This window comes from Dasypus novemcinctus, chromosome 17 (genome assembly GCF_030445035.2).
Source record: "Dasypus novemcinctus isolate mDasNov1 chromosome 17, mDasNov1.1.hap2, whole genome shotgun sequence".
NCBI lineage: Eukaryota > Metazoa > Chordata > Mammalia > Cingulata > Dasypodidae > Dasypus > Dasypus novemcinctus.
In genome coordinates, this window is record NC_080689.1 from 83167953 (window position 1) to 83191235 (window position 23283).

Below are 23283 nucleotides of genomic sequence, written 5' to 3' on the forward strand. Positions count from 1 at the left end.
CCATCTGGAAAGTGATTTCAGGGTTCCCACACCACAGGAACCACAAAAGCCTGGGTTTTATTTAATCTTAGCTTCATTCTCAATAAGTGAGCGATTCCACAATACATACCATTTTTTCTTGTTCCTGAGGCCACCTACAATTAGGCAAAAAAACAAGCAAAAAACCCACAGTACTCTGAGGGCTCGACCATGCTGTATAGTGTTTGCACCGGCTTTTGTTCTCTGCGTACCTTTAGAAAAGCAAATGAGAATCGGGTCAAATGAGTCTCCATAAATCACTGCAACAGATGTGTGCAATGGCACAAGCTTTTCCTGAACGATGCTTCTCTCAAGTATATTTAGGTCGAGAATTTAGGTTGGGTGATAAAATATTTTAAATCCTAGGAGGAAAAACTGCCAGTGAGGAAAAGTCACTGTACTGTGTACTTGGTTGCTGCCACCCTCTTGAATCCAGGGTCAGTTAATTATAGGTTCCCATTGAAGCCTCCCCCAAACAAAGGAATCATACATCATCTATAATTACATGGTCAGATTTTCATATCTGAACTCATTTGAAAAATAATAAAGTGACAATTTCAGCTCAGACAAAGAAAGGCAACCTTACCTTGGAATTAGATGGGACCTCCTCCTCTGACCTATCCCTAGGAATCTCCTCCACCAGGTCCTCAGGGGGAGCTAGAAGGATAGAGTCACTGTCAGTACATTGGGATGCTCCTCATTGGTTGTTAAGAGAGCTGCACCTGATGTGGTAACAGCCAAGAGAGCAAGGGGATAGATGGACAATAAGCCTGGAATGATCAGTTGCTGGACCAACCTCCTGGGTGGAAGGATTGTAAAGAGCAGGAGCAGAAAACAAATGAGAAATAAGTTTCTTTGGTTGTGTATGTAACGGCATCCCATTGTAACGTGAAATAATCTATAAATGGTACTAAAACAGACACTATGATTCATTGACAGAGTCCCATCATTCCTCCTGACCGTTTTGAAGCTAGACTAATTGTCACTGTCCTGTTGAACTTTCCGAGATCATTTCAAATTCCACACATTCAAAGTGCTCCTGCTAGAATTCTCATCTCCTATGAAGTATTTTTCTCTTTATAATAAGCGAACTTTTATTGGTGGACTGGATTTAATTCTAGGCAAAGTATTCTACTGTATTGAATCATTAGTCCTTTCTTATAAAGATAATTACAGTGGTTTTGATAATACTGATACGCTACCATTTCAAAATAAGCAATTGTGACTACATAATATTTTCCCTCCATCTTCCTTTTCTTTATCACTTATGCACATTTATTGAGTGATGTGACTCTCCATGCTCACACTAACCAGCCACAGTGGGCCAGTTCACGAGGAGGGAGGCACAGGTTGAGCACTGAGGCTCTATACCAACGCTACAAGAGAGTTGCAAGAAGGGCGATGGAAAGTAGGCTAATGACTAAGTGGGACTTTACAATCTTATTGGTTATTGTGTAGCTTAGATTTGATCATTTGAAGGGCTCAAGGTGATAAAGTTATCAAATAGATGAAAACAAGTCCCTGATTATTTTCTGGTTGGGCCAGGTACTTAGCAGTGACCCAGCACTGGCAAAGATTGTCAGGCTTGTCCTACCGATGCCTCACAATCTGACAATCTGTGAGCTTGGCAGAAACATGAGGACTTCTGTTGCTTTTGACACAAACAGCTATGTCTAAGTATCTCATAAAATGCCCCTAATGGTAGCCTGGGTTATGTGGCCCTCAGGCTTCCTAACATATAAGATCAGTGTTTAGGAGCCCTCTGGGCAAATGTCTATACATGGATGATGGAAATCCTTTGCGTGGCCACTAATGAACCATGTCTGTGAGCCAAGTGAGAGTGAGTTATTCAGAGTATCAGCATATGGGCCTCATGCCTGTGTTCACATTTTGACTCTACCTCTTAGGAACTCGAGATCTTAGGTTATTAATCTGTGCCTCTCAGTCTGCATGTAAGAAGTGGGGAGAGTAAACATAACCAGAATTTTGTGGTGAAGATTTTACAAGTGAATATATGCTACATGTGCAATATTAATGGTTTGGTTTTTGAGAAAGTTTGCAGTGGCAATTGTACAGGGTGAGTTGGACACATCTCTTGGGAAAGCAAACACTAACATCCCCACAGTCACACATTCACAATCACACCACATAGGCTCACTCATAGACACTCACTAACCCCTTTACGCACAAATCCGTGCCACCTAGAGGGAACACAGCTGCTTTCAGGACTTTAGAGCATGCCCCATAATGCTTCCCTTTGAAAATCTTTTTTTTTTTAGCCACACCTCCAATCCTCATTCCTCGCAATAACTGGAGCCACTATCCCTGCAGACCAACATTCTAACAATACCCTGGTTATCTTATCTTCCATGTGTTCCCAGATGTCAGTAATTTTAGATACGTACCATTTCACTTATTCCTACAGCCACCTGCAATTAGAGAAAAACCTATGAGTATTACATCATGCTATACCCTGTTTGAACGGGACTTTTGTTTGCTTGATACCATTAGAAAAGCAGATAGGAAACAGTGGTGAAGGCAAAGCCCCATAAGAAAGTACAGCAGGACATATCTATTAAGGCACAAGCTTTTCCTAGAATATCTCTCAGGTCCATTTTGGCATGTGATTACAAATTCTTATTCCACGCAATAAAAATTGGAGCTGAGGAAAAGGACTTTTAACATAGTTTATAATCTACTCCTGCCATTTCTGGATACCCTGTTGTATCATGGATCAGTTGGAACATACTCCCATGAAACACTCTGCATTCCTAAAAAACTGTATATACCATCTATAATGCATACTATCAGGCATCCTTACCTGAAATCAGTTGCAAAAGATAGAATACAAAAAGCAGCACCTCTCCCTTAGACAAAGGATAGCATCCTCACCTTGGCATTGGGTGAGGCTTCCTCCTCCTCTCGGCCCTCGGAAGCACCACCTTCAGTTGTTCCTGGGGAGCTAGGAGGATACAGAGTAATTCTCAGTATATTGGTGTGTTACATGTAAATTTCTCAGGCAGGGTTCTAGTCTTGGACAAGACACTAAAGGGTGTAGAGTTTGTAGTGTAACAAGCCACTATGACCGGCTGTAGAGGCTATCTTCTGTACTGAAAGCAGGTTGGCCAGGAGTGTAGCAGGGAAGAAGCAGGAATCAAAATCCTTATTGGCAATCTATAACAACTGACTGTAGTCTATAAATAATACTAAAATATCTTATTATCATTGATAGTCCCAAAATGCCTCCTGATTATTCCATATTTAGCCTAAGTTGACAGTATCATGGGACATCTCCAGACAAATTCAACCTCCATGGATATACATATACTGACAAAGAATTTACTATATGTTCTTAGGAATTTCCACTTGATTAGGAGCTACCTTTCAGTGGACTACATTGAATCCTGGGCAAGTCATTCTATTGCATCTATTCACTAGTGCTTTGTTGTAAAGGTAATTGTAGATTTGAATATCCTGAGATCATTTAATAATCATTACTTATCAATCATAGAATTTTCCTTCCAGTCTTCCTTTTCTATGCCACGTGTGTGTATTCATTGCATTAGAGCCTCTCCATCATTGCCCTTTCAACACTGTGACAGTCATTATGGAGGGACACATGGATTTAGTGTTGACTACCTCTAAGCCAGATCTCCAAGAGCATTTCAGCAAGGGTGTTGAACACCAGGTTCAGAATGTTTTGAATGCCAAGTGTCTTTGGGTTCTATTTTATCAAGGACTCATAGAACTTGAGCATCTATAGGGTCCATTATGGTGATGATATCAAATGCAGTAAATTGTCTCCCAATGTCTATCTGCTTTGAGCGAGCTGCTGAGCTGACACCTCAACCCTGGCAGGGTTGACCAAGTCATTATCACAACAGAGAATTTTGGGGCGATCAGAAGCATGTGGGCTTTCTGTGTGTTTTTGACACTAATAGCTATACCAAAGTCTGTGATAATCTGCACAACCTGCTGCCCTAGGCTGTGTGACTACTGAGGCTATCTTAAAATGGTGGGCAGTTTGGTTTCTCTGTAGACTCAGGTAATTCCAAGACATAGGGAGATGCTAGAACTCCATTGTCTGATGTCTAATGATCCAATGGCTAAATCATGCAATGTATTTGAGAAAGTTGACACTGGCAGTTCTCTGCGTAAGTGGGACATAACACCTCAGGGAATTGCACATGATAATCCTCAGTTACCTAAAGGGAACACAGCTTCTACTGGGAACTTTAGAAACAAGGACAGAATACCGTAACAAAAAACCTTTCATCATACCCCCAATCCTGTGAAACTCCCATGGCTGAGTATAAAGGGCAGGTCTGTAGCTCAGAGCATCAGAATTGGGGCCAAAATCGAGGTTCACATTTAGGCCCTTCCCCTTAGGAGCAGACAGCTCAGGCTATTGTTCATTTTTGCAACTCAGTTTCTCCACCTGTGTTGTGGGGATAAAAAGCACACCCTAGGTGCAGCTGGATGAAGTAAATGTGCATAATATGTTCAGTGGTGATAGGGTTTATTTGAGAAAGTTGAGAAAGTTGGCCCTAGCAATTTTCCTTTGTAAATGGTACATATCACCTGGTTAAATGCACGCAGACTCAAAATCAGACCCCAGAGACTCACACGTGAACTCCCATTAGCCCCTGTGCACTAAAACATCTACCACCTAAAGAGAACACGGCTGCTACTTGGAACTGTAGAAACAAGGACAGAACACCCTAATGGAAGCCTTTCATCACACCCCAACCCTCATTTCCCAGTGAAACTAGGATCAGGCTGGGTCCACAGCCTAAAGCTTGGAGGAAACCGCCTATTTTATTTTGACTTTTCCCACAACAGTTGCATGAACCAGAATAACTACCATTTTTGTTGTTTCTTGAGTTCACCTGCAATTGCAGAAAGTGAGTAATGAGAATCATACTATGCTGTGTTGTTTTTTCTCAGATCTTTGTGATTTTATAAAAATGAATAGGACACAGTGATAAAATCAAAGACCCCATGAATACATATGGTGGGCTCCTGTGGGAAAGGCTCACACTTTAACTGGGGGCTTTCTCTCTCAAACCCATTTTGGCAGGAATTACAAAAGTCTTGATCCAAGCAAGAAAAGTGGTGCTGAGACAAAAGGCTCCAGCTATATGGGTTATGACCTGGTGTTGCCATTTTTAATGCCCTCTTTTATCAGTGGTCTATTAGTAGAAATCCCTCTGCAAATATTCCTTCCCCCAAACAGCACCCATTATCTGTAATGTACATCATCATATATTAAGATCTATGCTTAGTTGAAAAAGAATAAATCTGAGAAAGGAACATTTCTATCTTAAAGGAAAATGTGACTACCTCGGCATTAGATGGGGCCTCCTCATCCGCCCTGTCACTAGGAGCCTCCTTCACCATGTCTTCCAGGAGCTCTAGTGGGATATAGAATAACAATTAATACACTGGGGGAGCAGCTCATGCATTATTCAGGGACATTTGCTTTATTAGGACAACAGGCTCCAATGTATGGAGCTGACTGGTTAGTGAGCGTAGACTTGCACTATTTGGCCTTCCTTGGCAGAAGAAAGACTAAGGTGAGGAATAGGAAAGCAAACAAAAACAGAGTCCTTGGCTTTGTAGCTAAAGGCAATCTAAATTAATGTGAAATAGTTCATCTATAAATGATAGAAATTTATAGCCTATGATTCAACACTTCTGCCCATTTTGAAGCCCATGTTATTTTCTGTTTTTAATTAGCAACCGTTTTAGTGGATGTGAAAAGGTATCATTGTGGTTTCCTTTTTTTTTTTAAGGTTTATTTTTTATTTATTCCTCTCCACATCCCCTCCCCCCTCCCCACTGTCTACTCTCTGTGTCCATTCACTTTGTGTTCTCCTGTGTCCGCTCGCACTCTTGTCAGCACACTGGGATCTGTGTCTTTTTGTTGCATCATCTTGCTGTGTCAGCTCTCTGTGTGTGTGGTTCCACTCCTGGGCAGGCTGTGCTTTTTTCGCATGGTGCAGCTCTCCTCTTGGGGTGCACACCTTGTGCTTGGGGTTCCCCTATGTGGGGGACAACCCTGCGTGGCGCAGCACTCCTTGAGCGTGTCGGCATCTGTGTGGGCCAACTCACCACACAGGTCAGGAGGCCCTGAGTTTGAACCCTGAACATCCTATATAGTAGGCAGAAGCTCTATCAGTTGAGCCAAATCCTCTTTCCTCATTGTGGTTTCAATTTGCATTTTCCTAAAGGCTAAGAGTGTTCAGCATCTTTTCAAGGTCCTTCTGGCCCTATGTATATCTTCTTTGGAGAGTCATCTTTTCAAGTCTTTCTCTGATTGTTTGGAGGTTTTTGATGTTGATTTCACCTCTACATTTAACTGCTCTGTTGACATAGGTTGCTTGTGAGTTTCTAGGAATGTTTCTAGTTTATCTAGGTGTCTACATTGTTGGCATACAGTTGTTCATAGTTGTTAAGATATGTAACAGTTTAAAGTTTTTTGTGAATCCCAGATCAAGTACTTAAACTAATACATGCCTGTGAGTGTGTGATCCTTTGATTGGACTTTATCAGTGAGGGGTGACACAGACTGGGCCTCCACCCTCTTGCTGGTGTCTATTATACTATATACTGAGGAGTGAATCAAAACACACAGACAGGTGTCATTTTTAAGCTGCCACGTGAGACAGACCTGAGGATCTCTAGCTGCCATAGCTGAAGAAATGTGATACCCAACAGGCTAAGCACAGAATGTAGCTCCAAGATGAAGAGACTAGCCCTGCCATATGCTTCATTGCCCATAGCTAGCTCAAGGGGAATGCAGCCTGGAGGAGACAGCACACACAGGCCACCAGTTTGCCTTGCCATGTGGCAGGGCTACAGGTTCTGCTAGCAGCCAATCTTTGATGAGAGAGCATCTCTGATGGTGCCTCAGTCTGGACATTTTTGCAGCCTCAGAACTATAAGCCTTTACCCTAAAAAATTCCCTTTATAAAAAGCCGATGCATTTTTGGTATACTGCCTTGGCTACCTTTGACAAAGAAGAACAAGATCTTTTTTACTCCTGTGGGATCAGTAGTAATGTTCCCTGCTCATTTCTGAAGTTATTTGTTTGCATCCTCTCCCTTTCTTCCTTTGTCTGTCTAGCTAAAGGTTTGTCAACTTTATTGATCTTTCCAAAGAACCAACATCTGGTTTTCTCAATACTTCTCTATTGTTTTTGCTTTTTATACTCTTATCTCATTATTTGTTATCTCATGTTTGTAATTTCTTTCTGCTAGTTTTGGATTTAGTCTGCTGTTCTTCTGCTAGTTCCTCCCAGTGTGCAGTTAGGTCTTTGATTTTTCCTCTTTCTTCTTTTGTAATATAATCATTTAGGGGTATAAATTTCCCTCTCAGTACTGCCTTTGCTGCATCCCAAAAGTTTGGTTGTAGTATATTTGTTTTCATTCATCTCAAAATATTTCCTAATTGCTTTTCTGCAAATTTTTTGACTTGTTGGTTTGCCAGATGAGCCGTGGCATATTAGGACCCTCCCTTTAAAAAACGTTCCTGCCACAAAGTTACTGGGGGTGGGAATCAAAGCCCCCGAGGATATTCCTGAGCCACAAGAGGGCCCAAATGCTGACCCAATCTCCTGATACTACATTACAAACCCTGACCTAAATGACAGTGTTATTTCCCTTACATGAAGTCCACTGATGGTCTAGATAAACTCCAAACTTGTGGCCTTCCTTCCCTGCATCATCAGTGTTTCTCTTTCCTGCTGTGAGACTTTCTGGGAGTCAAGTGACTATCTTGAATGACTAGTGGTCTGTGTGGCTCACAAGCTGTCTCTAAACTGCAGGCATTCCAGACCAACTACCATGTAACAGATCATCAAAGGATTAGATTCACCTTCTATTGACCAACCCTAGATGACCAGTTGATGACCATCCACTGCAAAAGTCACCTGCTGCATTGGGGATTGTTGGTTTTAGGTATAAAGTCTGCAGGCCCCAATTATCTCCCTGACTACCATCTGCACACCTTCCTGAGGAGTCTAGACTGAGAGTGGGTAGTGAGTACACAAGCACTGAGTATGTATCTTCCCTGCTTGGACCCTTTCTCACCAAATCGAGTTGATTCAGGCAGCTATTGCTCTGAAATCTGGCAGTTCAAATCAATTTTACTCATCACAAGAGATATTAAATGCCTTTCCACACCCTTTTTCAGTTCAGGAACTCACTACAGATCCTATGATTTATTGTACACTGAATAAAGAGACTCTATGGATTATTTGTTCTTTCACAGTCCTCCACATCCTGTTGATAAGTCCAGCCTGCTTGCAGCCTGATCCCTAAACCCCAAGGGAGACAGCCAGTCCTTTTCCTAGATAGATTTTGTCCTTCCCTGAGAGTCCCAACAAGACATATGGGGGAATTTTGCCCTTCTGTGAAGTGGGAGAATTACGTGCCCATACTCAGTGAACACATATTTCCCTCAAGGAATCCCTCCAATAATTACATACCTAGGTCAGCCAGATCGCAACCAAAGACCACACTATGTGATACATTTTAAACCATCACAGTCTCACAAAAGAGAAAGGCTTCACCCATTATTAGCAGGGTGGACAGAAGCAGAGAACGGACAGTGAGTGCAATCCTGAATAGAAGGAAACAGACCAAGGACTCATGCAATAAATTGTCTACGGAAGGGCCAGTTCCATTCACGAATCACACAGTAATGAAAAGGACACTGAACTCCCATTCTGGGCAGTTCTGCTACATTCTCTAATAGAACAGCAAGAATCCCAGAGTGCTGTAGTGCCTATTGAAGAAAGGCAGAATGTTAAGCCAGACCCTTGATATCGATGACTGTACTTATGAGCCTTTCCTTGTGAAATTGAAACTTATCCTAGTATGATATATTGCCTGTGTTACCTCCTGAAAGCCTCCTTATTGCTTAAATGTGACTTCTCCCTAAGCCAAACTCAGGATATAAATACACTACCTCCCCCTCTCCATGGGACATGACTCACAGGGATGAGCCTCCCTGGCACCAGGGGATTGTTACCAAGCACCAACTAGCAATGCGTCTAGAAAAACAGCTTGACCAAAAGGGGGAAATATTAAATACAAATGAGTTTTTATACCAAGAAATTTCAAAGTGAGTTGGGAGGCCATTCCTGAGGTTATGTTTTTGCAAGTATTACCAGGATCTCTTTGACAGCCACAGTAAACAGTGCCTCAAATAGTGGGGCTTCTGGGGGCTCTGGAGACATCTAGATACTATAAGGAGGGGAGACAGCTCAGGAATTCCATTCCCTGCCTTATTTTGGTATATATGCTCCCCAATGTAACATAGTTATACTCATTCATTGGGTTGTCTACACATGGCTATCCCGCCCCTTTTATTTGATCCTCTAATTAGCACTATACTTGTTAAATATATGTCCCAGAGACTTAAATCATTGGTCCATCCATGGGCCATTTCAGCTCTGAATTTCAGCAGAGTTCCTACACCTACACTCCAGTTCTTTGGATGAGCCCAGGACAACTAACAGGGAGATGATGATTGAGAACACCCATTACAAGTAGCAGAGAGTGCCTGCAATTGCAAGCAAGATAGTTCCATCCATCTGCCCTATGGGATCTAAGCGACCTCTCAGTTAGAAGTAGAGTGGGCATTGCCATTCCCAAATCCTCAATATTGGGGCATGAACAATGGACTAATGTAGACATTATTATTAGTTTTTCAATTTTTATTTTTTTAATTATCTTTTTTAAAGTTAATAGATCACATAAAATGTTACCCTAAAAAACATAAGAGGTTCCCATATGCCCCACTCCCCATCCCTCAGCCCCATCAATTTTTTAATAGTGTTTTTTTGTTGTTGTTGTTTTTAAAATTTGTATGTTTTGGGGGCATCACCATCCCCAAATCCTCAAGATTGGGGCATGAACAGTGGACTAAAGTAGACATTATTAAAGTAGACATAATAGACTTAATATTACTCTAGTACTGGAAGAACTCTTAGCATTGATATAAAGACAGTGACCACAAGAGGTTCTGAGGGATGAGAGAGGAATGAATAGGAGTAATGTGAGGGCATTTTCAGGACATTGGAGTTGTCTTGCATGACATTGCAATGACAGATACAGGCCATTGGATATTTTGTCATAATCTACAAAATTGTGCAGGACAGAATGTAGACTATATCGTAAAATGTAGTCCATGGTCAATAGCTGTGCTTCAACATGGGTTTGTCAATTTTAACAAATGTAACACAGTAATGAAGGATGTTGATAATGAGTGAAAGTGTCGGAGGGGTAGGGAGTGCGGCATATGAGAATCCCTTGGATGTACCATTTTTGTATTCTAAAGCTTCTTTAATATATATATATATATATTTTTTTTTAAAGAAATATATATATATTTCCAAAATATATCTATGGAAAAACAAAAACTAGCCATAGAGGCACTCTCACCATTCCTGCCATCCCCGTACTAGTTCAAGATGTGTGGCAAGCAAAGGCAATTTGAGAATAACTGTGGGAGAAAAGGAAGAAGGAAGATGGTAAACAGTCATTAGGATGTTACAAAGCTTCTGCTTAAAGAATAACCCCAAGCAGAGTGAAATAATAAAATATGTATCTGGAATTTCAGATCATAGCTTATCGGGGAAGTATTTCACACTATGTACAAATTTTAAGGGTTGGTTAGTTATAAAGGAACAGAATGTCGACAGCAAAAATAGTGGATTTGGGGAGTCCCGGAGTCAAGCCATCCACAAAAGCAACAAAGAAAATGACAAAAATAGCAGAATAAAATTGTTATGAATTCTGGAATCTAACCAAAATCATACAGCAAGAAGGGGAACTTTGAATCAGGTGAGGGAAAGAGAAAAAAATAAATAAATAAAGCAGGTGAAACTTGTCAGAGAGGTTTGGGTTATTTTCCTTTACTCTGGTCCCATTCTGCTCACCACCTTGGTATGGCTTTGCAGACAACAGCCTGAATTTCTGTTACAATAACCTATACCAGAGGGAGCAGAAAGGACCTTTTTCAGAGAGGCTTCTGGTTGACTGTTTTACTTGGATGGCAAATCCATGGAGGTCCTTCTCCAAGGACCTGCATATATTTCACCTAAGGGAACTCTGGGTGCTCAGGTGGTTACCCGAGAGGTATTCACCCAAAACATTTAAGACAAATAGACTAGTTGATGCCACATGGCTCACAGGAATACACTGGGGCAGCAAAACACTAAGACGAATGTTTCGGAGGAAGGCTGAGGAATGAGGTGCTTTGGCTAATAAGATCCTTGAAAAGCTGCAATATATTCCTGGTTATGTACAATCTATGTATATAGAAGGACTGGGTGCATTTATAAAAAGGACCTGAGAACAACCTAAGCACTCATTTCTGGTTTACTATTAAGATTTGTACCAACAGGACATGTGGAGTTGTGGAGTCATAAACTGAGTGTTGAAGCCATGTTGCAGTGTATACATACCACATATCTGCAAGGACTTTTAAATTTATTGTTGATTTTAGGCATATGTGGAAATTTCTGTCCATTTACTGTCTGGCCAGTAAGCTACCGGGACAAGAGATTTTAGTGACTATCCATGACAAATTGTACTGACTTCACACAATTAGTGCCAAGAAGTGACCAAACGAAGAAAAACAACAAGCAGTCACAACAAACCCTGGATGCAGGAAAATCTGATTTTCAGACTGGCCACCTTAAAATAGTCAAAAGATCCAGTTTTATGGGCATGGAGTGTACCAAGAACGAATGTCCCACACACAAGAGAAAAGACAATTAATGGAAAATATCCTTCAGTTATAAAACAGAGTTATACATTACAGATTTTTAATATGCTCAATGATAAAAGGAGAATATGAGGATGGTGTCTCAGTAAGCAGAGAATATCAGTAAAGAGGTAAAAATGTAAAATCAACTGAAATAGAAATTCTGGGGCTGAAAAGTTCAGTCACCGATATGAGAACTTCTCTAGAGGTTGTCAACATTCGTCTCCCTGACTGAAGACCTGAGCCACTCTTTGAGCAGCCTGGTATGTACAACTTCCCCAAATCCTTCTTCAACTAAATTGTGTCCATTCTGTAAGATGTGTCAATGAAACTTTCTCTTTTTCATGTGAATTTAACTGGTCACTATGTTGAGTAAATTCTCATACCCTTGTTCATGCTTAACTCAATGTAGATCCTATGATTTAGGGTATATAGAGCAGGGGACATGGTGAGTTATTTATTCTTCCAGAGGGCACTCTTTCCTTCTGAGAACCCAAGACTGCACCCAGCCTACATGAAAATTCCCCAAAGGAAGGACACAGTACTGTTCTCAGAGATATTTTACATCTTTGCCTCTGAGTTCCCATGAGAATTTCAGGAAAATGATGGCAGCCATTAAGAGGGAGAATTAGAACCCCTTTTTCTGTGAGCCCCAATATTCCTCAGAGTATCCCAGAAATTCCTACATATCTAAAGCAGCCAGATCCATAACAAAGCCCTCCTCCTGTTCTATAAATTAATCAATCCCAATCTCACCATAGAGAAAGTTGTTTGTTTTGCATCCTCTAGCCACTTGCTGATGCCATATAAATTGGAGCATCTGTTTTTCCATTTTTGTAAAAAAGAAAAAAAAAAAGTCAGTTGGGATGTTTATAACTATAATACTGAACCTGTAGTTCCCTGTGGGTAGTATTGGTATTAGAACAATATTTAGTCTTACCATCCATGAACAATGGATGTCTTGCCATTTGTTTAAGTCTTCTTCAGTTTCATTCAGGTATGACTGCTCTTGTTCAAGTGCTTTACACTTTCAATAAATTCATTCCTAAATATTTTATTCATTAGAGGGTAACTGAATGGATTTTTAAAAAAAAATCCATCTTAGACTTTTTTTTTTACCATACTATATAAACAGAACTGACATTTGTGTGTTTTATCTCATACAATGCAAGTTTGCTTAATGTCTGTATTTGTTCCAGTAGTATTTTTGAGGGTTCTTTGGGAATATCTATTAAAAGATTATGTCATCCGTGTATCAGAATAGCTTCCTTCTTCAGTTCCGTTTTTCTTGCCCAATTCCTCTGGCTAGAACTTCCAGTATAATGCTGCATAGCAGTGATGAAAGTGAGCAAATTTATCTTGTTGTCATGGCAAAAACTTTCAGTATTTCACAATTGAATATAATGTTTGCAGTGGACCATATGGACGCAGGTGTGAAGAGAATGGAATGACTTCCACAAATGACCCTCCACTCAGTGAACCGCAGAAAGTCCCCAGTTTATAGGAAGGCTGTGCGCACACTTCAGAAATCCTGGAATGTGAGTTAATTGTAGGAAACCTACATTTTTATGGTTTTGAAGAACGTAATTCTTAATAATGTAAAAGTGTCCCACTTTCATAATAAGATCATGGTAGAATATGTCTGAAATGTCTTTTATGTATTCTTAAATTTTAAAATTCAGTAAACCATATCAAGCAAATTTTTTCTTTCTAGAAGTTATTTATAAAACATTACTTTTAATGAAGGAGAGACAAGTATTAAGGACATCCTTGGAGACCATGGGAAATAGAACTATTACATTGGGGGATGCTGATGTATGTGTCTGATGATAAGTATATACCATATGGTGGTAATATTGCAGACCTGATATGAATGACAATGAACCTATGTCATTGTGACTCTAAAGCAGCAGCATTTTTTTTTAATTCACTGAATATGAACTGCCACTGCTAACACCAAATATGTATGAATATTGATTTAAAACTGGGGAGGAAATTAATAATTCTGAATTCAAATGACTGAAATATGGAGTATAAAAACAAAGAAATTTCCATGTAAAATAAATATAAGTAGCTAAAATATAAATGATTATAGAAATAAAACAGATAAATAGGCAACTATAATTCAGAAATGAAATACAACGCAAGATATCTAATGGAAAATCCCTTACAGATAATTAATTTTCAACCTATATGGGCATTTATAGAAAACGACTAGATTTTGGCAACGTCAGGTAAAAGATGTTTCACTTCAGGTAAAGAGTATATATGAAAAGGAATATTCACTAGTCAGATGAAGAAAGAAAATGATAGGTGCAATAGAGGTGATGAGAGTAAAGTCCCATGTTTAAGAGAGGTAGAATTGAAGCATCTGGAAATACCAGGAAGAAAGATTTTGTACTTTAAAAAATTTCATAAAAAAATCTAGGAAGACACACTTATCTCTGTTCCTGGGAAAGCTAATTTGAATTGCACTTCTATAATTTTTTCTAATTATATGAATACGAAGAAAAAAATCACATTATTTTCATGTAACAAAGTAATTTAGGGAGAAACGGAATACAGAGTAGCCACAACAAATGCATGAAAGGCCTTCTTCATTATGTATATTATGTCCTGAAAAATGCTTTCTCAAAAGTAAATAAAAGGCATTTAGAAAATGAGATAATACATAAGATGTCATAAATTAAAAATAGAAAATCAAACAATGATTGGGATGACATCAGAAAATAAGAAAAATATCAGTTCAAAATTGAATTGTAATGCATAATAAATAGAATGACCAGAAATGGTTAAGTGGAAAGCAAAAGGAAAAGCAGATAGTGTTTAAAAGAAATTTTGTGGAGAATGTAAAAGATTTGGGGAAAAAAAGTAAAAGAATGACAAATGGCATAGTTGGTCTAATACCTGAACACTGGAGTGTCTCGAAATCCAAAAGCAAATCCAAATCCAAAGCAAATCCAAAAGCAAAGACTTGAAAGAAATGCCAAAAAATTACAATTTGTTTATTTTTTTCCCTCTGGAAGGAAATTCTTTGAAGCTGCGTGTCAGAAGTGCATGCTGTGCACTGACTTGGAAGGACTAAAAGCAAGGGATATTCTAGGAAAATTAACCAGGTTAACCAAAATGTGAAAACATTTACACTCACTCATATTATGTGAAGGAATTAGAATCTCATCAGTGTTTTGGAGAACAAGATTTTGTGCCAGATGCAAATGGGGTAACATTTGTGGAATGAAATGTGAATCATGGTTTTATACACAGCAACACTGCAATGTAAGTGAAAAAGGCCCTGAAATTCAAGTTATCCTGCTAGACCAAGATGAGCATTTTTGGCATGACCCATACCAGGTGACTGAACATAGTTCAGTAAATGAAATTTTAAAAACCCATTGACAGGAGGGCTTATGATAAGCTGTCAGTTTCCAGTTATTTTTTCAACAAACACTCAATGAGGATTCCATGAGTGAGTGTTTCACCTTGGTGGGAGCCAATACGGAGACCAGATATTATAATTCATATAGCTCTAGCATTGCTTAGGGTACTTATCAGTATATTTATTTATTACATAAAGAATAAGAAATATAAGTAGTAAAGGTACAAAAGTTGTTTCATATGGCATATAACATTAAAAGTAAAACTTATTTCTAAGACTTCGTCTAAGTCTTTGGATTAAAAACTAAAGTGCCACTTAGTTGTTCATTCATAGTGGAGTAAAAGGGTGAGCACATAAGTGTCGCCAAGCGCCATAAGATCTCCAGTTCTACTCAGCTTCAGGCTGAGGCCTCCAGCTCAGCATCCTTGTAGCAGTCAGTTGTAGGATCTGCAACACAAATACAGGATCTGGAATCACTGGGGAGGCACAGAGGTGGTAGGAGCCTAGGTTTCCCTGAGGTGGTTTGCAGGACTCAAAAGTTACCTCAGACCAACCCTGGAGAGGTGATCTTTGGTCCATGATATCCCACGAGCCAGATCCAGAGGGACTGAATTCCTACTGCTGCTGTCTGCATAGGGTGCTGTCTGTGACTAAGAGTGTCTCTAAATTTCCAGGCAATGGGCTGTGACCTGATTGCTAGATTGGGCACCTTTCAAGTGAATGTCTTCTGGAGAACGAAACTGATGCAGAAGAAAAGGTGGGCTCAAGTCCTCTAGAAAGAAAAGGCAGAGTCCCATCTCCCTGGGCCAGGTGAGGGGCAGGAATTCTGAAGGGAGAGGCGTGGAAGTGATAACCTTGCTCCCTCCACCCTGGTCCTCAACAGCATCCAGTGGTGAAAGCCTCAGATTAAAAAGGGACCGATTCCTGGAGCTCTTTCCCTATTTAACAGTTTCATTCTAAATCAAACACTGAGCTTGCTGGGCAACCCATTTTAATATAAAGTGACTGTGATGCCAAAATCATATAGTTTCTTACATTAAGATATTCCAACATGTAAGTATTACAAAACGCTCATCATAATCTAACAAGAGTTATTACTTAAACAATATAAAATAAATAAGGGGACTTAAGTAACATGCAGTCCTCTCTGATTTTCTCATTCCTAGCAAGCCCTGCAGGGAGATTTCCTTTGTGCTTTGTGTTTGTTTGAATTCTACATACATGAATAAATTCTAAAGAAGTACAGCTTGAGAAAATGAGTGTGAGCTGAAGTGGGACGAGGAAGGAAACTACAGAGGCTTAGGACCCCAAGGCTTGGGCAGCTGTGACTCAGGTCCCACTGAGGTAGAAAACAGGGCCTCAGTAGCTACCCTGTTTGCCTGAGAGTGACCCCACTGTTCTGGGTTCTGGATTGAATAATGGGCAGCCATAAACTCATGCTTTCATCCTCACCTGCACACCTTTGGATGTGAACTCATCTGTGAATAGGGTCGTCAGAGATCTTACTAGTGAAGGGGAGGCCAACCTGCATCTGGGTGACCTTAATCCTATACGCTTGGAGTCCTTCCAAAGAGAGGAAGACTAGACAAATTCAGAGCAGGAGCACCGGGAGACAGATGAAGACAGATGATCAGGTGATGGAAGCAGAGGTTGAGTTATGTGTTGCTGGCAGCATCAGGGAAAGCATCATCATGCTGACACCTAGATTTTGCTTCTAATCTCCTAAACTGACTGTCAATTCCTGTGTTTACCCCAGTTAATCACTGGTATCAGATAAAGCAGCCCTGGCAACCTAACACAGGCCAATTCACCCTTTCCCTGTGAGAACTGGTGGCACTCTAGGTCACTCCACAGTGTACACCACACTCAGTAAGAAAGACAGGAGGATTTGGCAGGCCTTAGGTGGACTGGGAGGGCAAACTTTGGTTCTGAAGAGGGCTAGAGCCCTCTCCTACAAATTAAGGAGCCAAGGGAAGGCATAGCTGATCAGCTTTAGGGCTTACATGGAAAGCACTTCTACTCATGGGGAGAGATTCTCAGGGCACCCTTCACTTGCCTGTGCTCATTTTCCCCCTCAGATTCCTATCTCCGCCTCCATATTCACACACAGTTGCAGGCACTCCAGCAAGCTCCTCATGAACGCTGAATTTCCTGAAGTGGCAAAGAAAGTTAGTGCATGTGGACTTGTTTCCCTTCCCTCTTCATCCTACCCACTACTCCACACTAACATCTCTTCTTCCTCTTCTTCCTCTTCTTCATCTCTTTTTACATCATTGATTCCTTCTGTGCATTCCCGGAAAAGAAGGTCGATGTAAACAGACTCCTCCTCCTCAACGAGTGTAGACAGCTGCAGGGTAGAGAACACACTTGCTTTTCCAGAGCCATATGTGGAGGAACACGGCAGTGAAGGGAGAGTCCATCCCAGAACAAACTTCCCAGGGGCCAACCCCACATGATGTGGGCCAATGCTTCAGACTTCAGCACAACTTCTCGCCTGGGCCATTCAGGGACACACCAGTTGATTTATGGTGCATAGTAGGGTTGGAAATCCATGCAATGTTGAAATACAGTAGGTGAAGAAGGTGGAGAAACATCTTAAAAACATTGTCAATTGTATAACCTCACCTTCCTGGAGGCTACCAGGGCCTTTGAGATGACAATTGTAAAAGGAGGGGGAAAGAGAAGAGCTACAAAGAAATGCTTACAAAGAAGAAACAGGAAGATTTTAAAATTAGGCAAGAAGAGGAAATAAATTACATGCATATTGCCATTCTCTACGTCTGACTCTTCTGAGTCCGAGAAAAACGCCTCTGAGTGAATCATTGCGGTGACTGTGATAGGGTGACCTTGCAAAAGGAAAGGAGAAAGTTAGGGTTCAGGGGAGAATTAGAGCCCCTATTGTCTTTGTCATACCGTGACCTGAGCTTGGCACCCAATTCTGTCTGTATCACCCCAACTTTCTTTGGGCCTCGATAACGTCTCCTGTGCCCTGTGTGGTTGGCCTAATGTCAACAGGGTCCGTTTACCAGACCTCATATACTATAATTCTGGGGAGGAATGCCCATTTCCTCCTTGTCCTCAAAGAAGGCAGGCATCTTCTCTATGTCTTGCTAAGCATGATGTTGATTTCCTTTCCATCATCTTGCCTCAGAAACTCCCTGCCTCTCCTCTCTCCCAATACTGCTTATTTCCTTTATTCCTGTCTTCCATTCACATTGTTTTTCCTTATGAGAACACAGGGGAATGATCAAGTGTACCATGCCACCCTCTCCAATCAATGGATTGGCCAATTACCAATTCCAGATGCAACACTCAGGATCTGGAGTTGAATCAGATCTTGTGGAAGAGAGCTACCACCAACCCCCAAAAGCAAGTGATTTTTGAAGTGTCTGGTATGGCTTTAGGTGTGATGCAAACATTCTGTCCTCTCAACATCTCCATAGGTTCCAAAAAAAGCGATTTAGAGAGGATTAACAGGAAATTAGACATAAAGTAACTTGTCCACGTTCCCTTATCTTGCAGGTGTGTTAATAGCCTTGTGTAGAATGTGTGGCCATTTAAATGAATTGAGCCTTCTAGGTTTCATCAAGCCTTCTTGGGCCTGAGTACCTTGGGTGCTTTGAGAAGCCTGCAGAAAGGCACAGGGAGAGAAATGAATATTGCTTGAGAAACAGGGCACTGCTGACCATAGCACTGAACTCAAAGAGCAGGAGGAAACCTGTGGCCCTGCTGCCAAGAGGCTCTGATTTGGGCATACTCAATTCCAGAGCACCAGCCCCGTAGGACTGTGAGAGCCAGTGTGTGAAACAAGTCAGCGGCCCATTCATACAAGTCCTCAGAAAGCCTGCTGGGCTTTGAAAGCTCTTCTGGGGCAACTGGATTCAAACCATTCTCAGACGTAATTAAATTTAGGTTTCCAAACTACACTGGCATTTTGGATTTGGGTAGGAAGTGCAAAATAGTAGTGAGTTCAAGAATGTGCTTTAGCCACACCTCTCAAGGACACAGGTACATGCTAAGCCCAGAGAAAATGTTCTTCATGGCTTCCAACCCATGGTTAACCTTTAAAGCAGGATCCGCAGTAAGGATGGAACATGAAGAAAGTTAAAACTAGATCTAAAAGTGCACGGGATGAGGCCCTACTTCTCAGGTGCCATCTGGCACTAGCTAAAAACACTTTGTCCCAGGTCCAGGTGAGAACCTGAGAGATTGTGTCCCAACAGACCCACTCCATTGAAGTTCAACACTTAAATCCAAACCACGATTTCTTGTATCGGTTACTATGGGATGCTAAGCAAAGGAAACCAAAGTTTTGTTGTCAGACTGTTGAGAAGACATGAAAAAACTAACCCATGGGAAGTTAATTTTTTAAAAAATACATGGAAAGTTCATTTAACACACAACACACACAAAGCTCACGGTCATTATATCTCCTACTTTTATGTTATTGAAAACGAAAAGATGAAAGCAGGCCCTCATAAATATTTCCTAAACTTTCTAATATGCCCCCCTCCATAGACTCCAAGGCACCAGGTATAACTACTGATCTTGGTATCTTCTCCATTGGATCCTTCCTCGAGAATTGTAACCTACCTGGATTGTCGTCTTCGTCATCGCTGCTAGTGGAGTCATACTTGCAGTCCGCAAGCCAGTCTTCAGGAAAACAAAGATCCGCAGGAACGTTATTAAGGATTGGGCCACTCGCATCCCTCCCTTCTTCCTTGAGATCTCTCTCTGGCTACCGTAGGAAAACCCAGCTCTCTGCCCTGGGTTCTAAGACCTTCCTGGGCCCCTCTGGAGCCTGAGGCCTTAGCAAGAAAGTGCAAAGTGCTTGCAAGTGAGGGAGAGGAGGGGAAGGTATCAGCTCTCAACTTCTCACTCCCTTATTTAGCTGGAAAATAGAGCACTGACCCTCCAATCTTGTCACCCTGAAATTATGACTCTTTGGACATGCTCTGTCTTAGATGAGTTCAAAGCACAGACCTAGTGCTAGACTCTGGGTTGCTGCCTTGGGGAGCATTTTGTGAGGATGCACAGGTTCCCTTCTGCATCATCCCTACCACAGCTACCAGCACAAATGGGTATTGGGCTTTAGCAAAACTGCAAAAACTAGAATCTGCTCTAGATGCCCTGGCTGTGTGAACTAAAATGACAAATGTTGACAAATTCATAGCAGAACTTTAGAGACTCTGCCAGGCAGAAGAGACTTGAAGAAAATGTGTGGATTAGGAGTCAAAGCACCTAAAATCTCAAGTTCTTTGGACTGTATTCATTAAATGTCCAGTTCTGAAGACTTTTCTTCACCTTCTCAAAACTGCCCTGTCTCATACGTTAATGAATGGACATGTATGTCTGCCTTTCTTTCATCCTGACCATTCAAGGTGCTATGAGGTATAAGTAAAGCCTTATAAAGCTTATTATTAAGCCAAGACATATTATTACATCCCAGAAAAAGGGTCCTGTACCACATTTCTGTCCCTGTAGAGCTTCATGAAAATTTTCTTTGATGTTGATGGATTATTCTTGAGTTATTGAGGTATACTTGACATATTGTAAGCCACACTACATATTGTAAGCCACACTAACGTAGTACATAATTTGATAATATTTGACATATATATTTATCCATGAAGAGATACTGATGGGATTTATTACAAAGAAAGTTGACACTAGTCGTTGTGCTGTTTGGTGTGTGAAAAATCCAGAAAACTCATTAAAGACTCACATTTGTACACATGCCCATTGAGAATCAAAACATGTATTCTGAGAATCACATCACAAACATACACATGTAAACACACACCACTTCCATGCAGACAAACACATGCCAACTAATCAGTACTCAACTTCTTAAGAAAGACAACCCTAGTTCTTACCTGGAATATCCATTTCATTCACCACACCCAAATCCTTATTCCCTCAAGGAGGTTGTCATCAGGAACCTCTTTAAACTCAATCGACAAGGAAGATTCATGTTTTTCAATATCTGGACTTTTTCTCAGCAAGTGTAGGATTTCAGAATACTTACCATTGTTGCTTGCTCTTGGGACTGGCTGCAATTTTACAGAGAAGATAATGCCGTAAGGATCAGAACTTAATCTATAGTGCTACAAGAGGCTTGTGTCCTCTTGGTGACTTAAGAATACAAGAGGGAAAGAAGGAAGTTAAGGAAAACCAAAAGCAGGTGTAAAGCATGAACAGTCCTGGATGATGCAGTTTTCAAGTCCATTTTGATTACTAAGTACAAAATTCTTAATTCCAGGTGAAAAAATTTCTGCTAAAGAATGTCCTCCTGCCATATAGTTTATAACCTGATGCTGCCATTTATGATTGCCCCCTTCAAACTGGGATTAGCTCCTAATACATGCCCACTGAACACTGACGCACCAAGCATTTGAACCTCTCATCTATATTGTACGTGGTCAAATTTTCGTAACTGAATTGGATTAGAAATGAAAGAAGCCAAGAATGCAGTGGTTCTATCTCAGATAAAGAAAGTTGGCCTTACCTTGGTGTAAGTAAATGGAGTGTGCTCTATTGCCTGGGCACTCAGAAGTTCCTCCAGGAGGCCCTCCGGGAGAGCTAGGAGAACAGAGGAATAGCATCAGTACATTGGGGTAGTTGCTCTGGATTTAGTCATGAAGCATTGCTTGACTTGGAGGAGGGATTAGAATAACAAGGAGGCAGGTATTCAGCAAGCCTAAGTGAGCTGCTAAGGAGTGGAAGGAGGGCAACAGGGAGGAGCAGCAATACAAAGGGAAGCAGTCCTTGGCACTGTAGCTAAAGACATCCCAAAGCACCATAAAAGGAACCTGTAAAGGTACTAAAAAAGAGGATGTTGTTCAATGACAGTTTCTTACCGCTCCTCCTGCCCATTTTCAAGCCCAATGTTATTGTTGAACTTTGAACATTTAAATACTTGTAAAATGTGCAACTATCATGGGATATGAACAAAAACCCAACCCACCCAAGGGGAACACAACTGCTGAAAGTACTGTACAATGTGGACATTTTTCTTCCTCTAAAACAGAAGGACCCCTCTATTTCTTATGCCCACATGGAAGGTAAAATCAGGATGCTTTCCACAGTAAAGAAAGCATGAAACCCCTAGTTTAAATCATCCAGATGTTTTTAAAAAAGAAGTAAAGTGATACCAAAATACATACCGTTTTCACTTACTCCTGAAGCCACCTACAATTAGAGAAATGAAAACCCTCTGAGGACTGGAGCAGGCTGTATAGTGTTTGTACAGTTGGTTTACTCTCTTGCTGCCTTTAGAAAACTAGATGGGAAACGGGTTGAGATGAAGGCCCAAAAAGTAATTGTAACAGACACTTGTGGAAAGGCATAGCATTTCCTGTTTTATGCATCTCTCCCATCTATTGAGGAGGAAACCTAGCCCTGTAATGTAGGGGGGACTCCTTGAAGTTCCTCTTGAAGCAGAGATGTTAGTAAAAGGTTCCAAATGAACACTCTCCTGACTAAGGAAATCATAGACGTCACCTATAATTATTTGGTCTGATTTTCATATCTGAACTCAATTGGCAAATAAAACAAAGAAAAAAAAAAAAACAAACCAAAAAAACTTAAAATCAGCAATTTGACAACAGAGAAAGAACGGGTGACCATACCTTGGAATTTGATGGAACCTCCTCATCTTCCCTCTCACTGGGGGACTCATCCAGCAGGCCCTTAGGGGTTCCTGGGAGGGCACAGAGTAAATGTCAATACATTGGGTGGTGTTCATGGGTTACTCAGGGACCTACCCTGACACTGCAGGGGGCAAGAAAATAGGGACCTGAGGGGTAATAAGTCTGTAAAAATATGTTGCTGGGCCATCCTCCTTGGTGGAAGAAGGATGGTAAAGGAGAAGAGGAACAGGAAAAAAATGAGAAATGAAAACTTTTTGTCTGTGTACCTAAAGGTATCCAAATTCAACATGATATATTCAATCTAAAAATAGTATTAAACAGATGGTATTACTTACAGAGCTCCATCACTTTTCCTTCCTGTTTTTTTAATAGTTGTGTTTTTATTATTTTCTTTAAGATTTACTTTTTATTTCTCTCCCCTTCCTCTCCCCCCCCCCATTGTCTGCTTTCTGTGTCCAT

General features: G+C 40.8%; 2 protein-coding genes across 3 annotated transcripts in view; one reads left to right on the forward strand and one right to left on the reverse strand.

Annotated features, from left to right (window-relative positions):
• Positions 1 to 23283, forward strand: part of LOC131274036 (protein IWS1 homolog) — a 97023-nt gene that overhangs the window by 15283 nt on the left and 58457 nt on the right. The window lies entirely within an intron of this gene.
• Positions 15333 to 23283, reverse strand: part of LOC131274038 (uncharacterized) — a 33743-nt gene continuing 25792 nt past the window's right edge. Inside the window, exons 10-18 of the mRNA XM_058279060.1 lie at positions 22804 to 22874; positions 22339 to 22363; positions 21681 to 21754; positions 21201 to 21225; positions 19766 to 19825; positions 17930 to 18018; positions 17401 to 17519; positions 17229 to 17323; positions 15333 to 15619 (exon numbers count right to left, since the gene is read on the reverse strand). Coding sequence (XP_058135043.1) covers positions 15570 to 15619; positions 17229 to 17323; positions 17401 to 17519; positions 17930 to 18018; positions 19766 to 19825; positions 21201 to 21225; positions 21681 to 21754; positions 22339 to 22363; positions 22804 to 22874 — 608 coding nt within the window. The 3' untranslated portion in view covers positions 15333 to 15569. The remainder of the gene's footprint in view (positions 15620 to 17228; positions 17324 to 17400; positions 17520 to 17929; positions 18019 to 19765; positions 19826 to 21200; positions 21226 to 21680; positions 21755 to 22338; positions 22364 to 22803; positions 22875 to 23283) is intronic.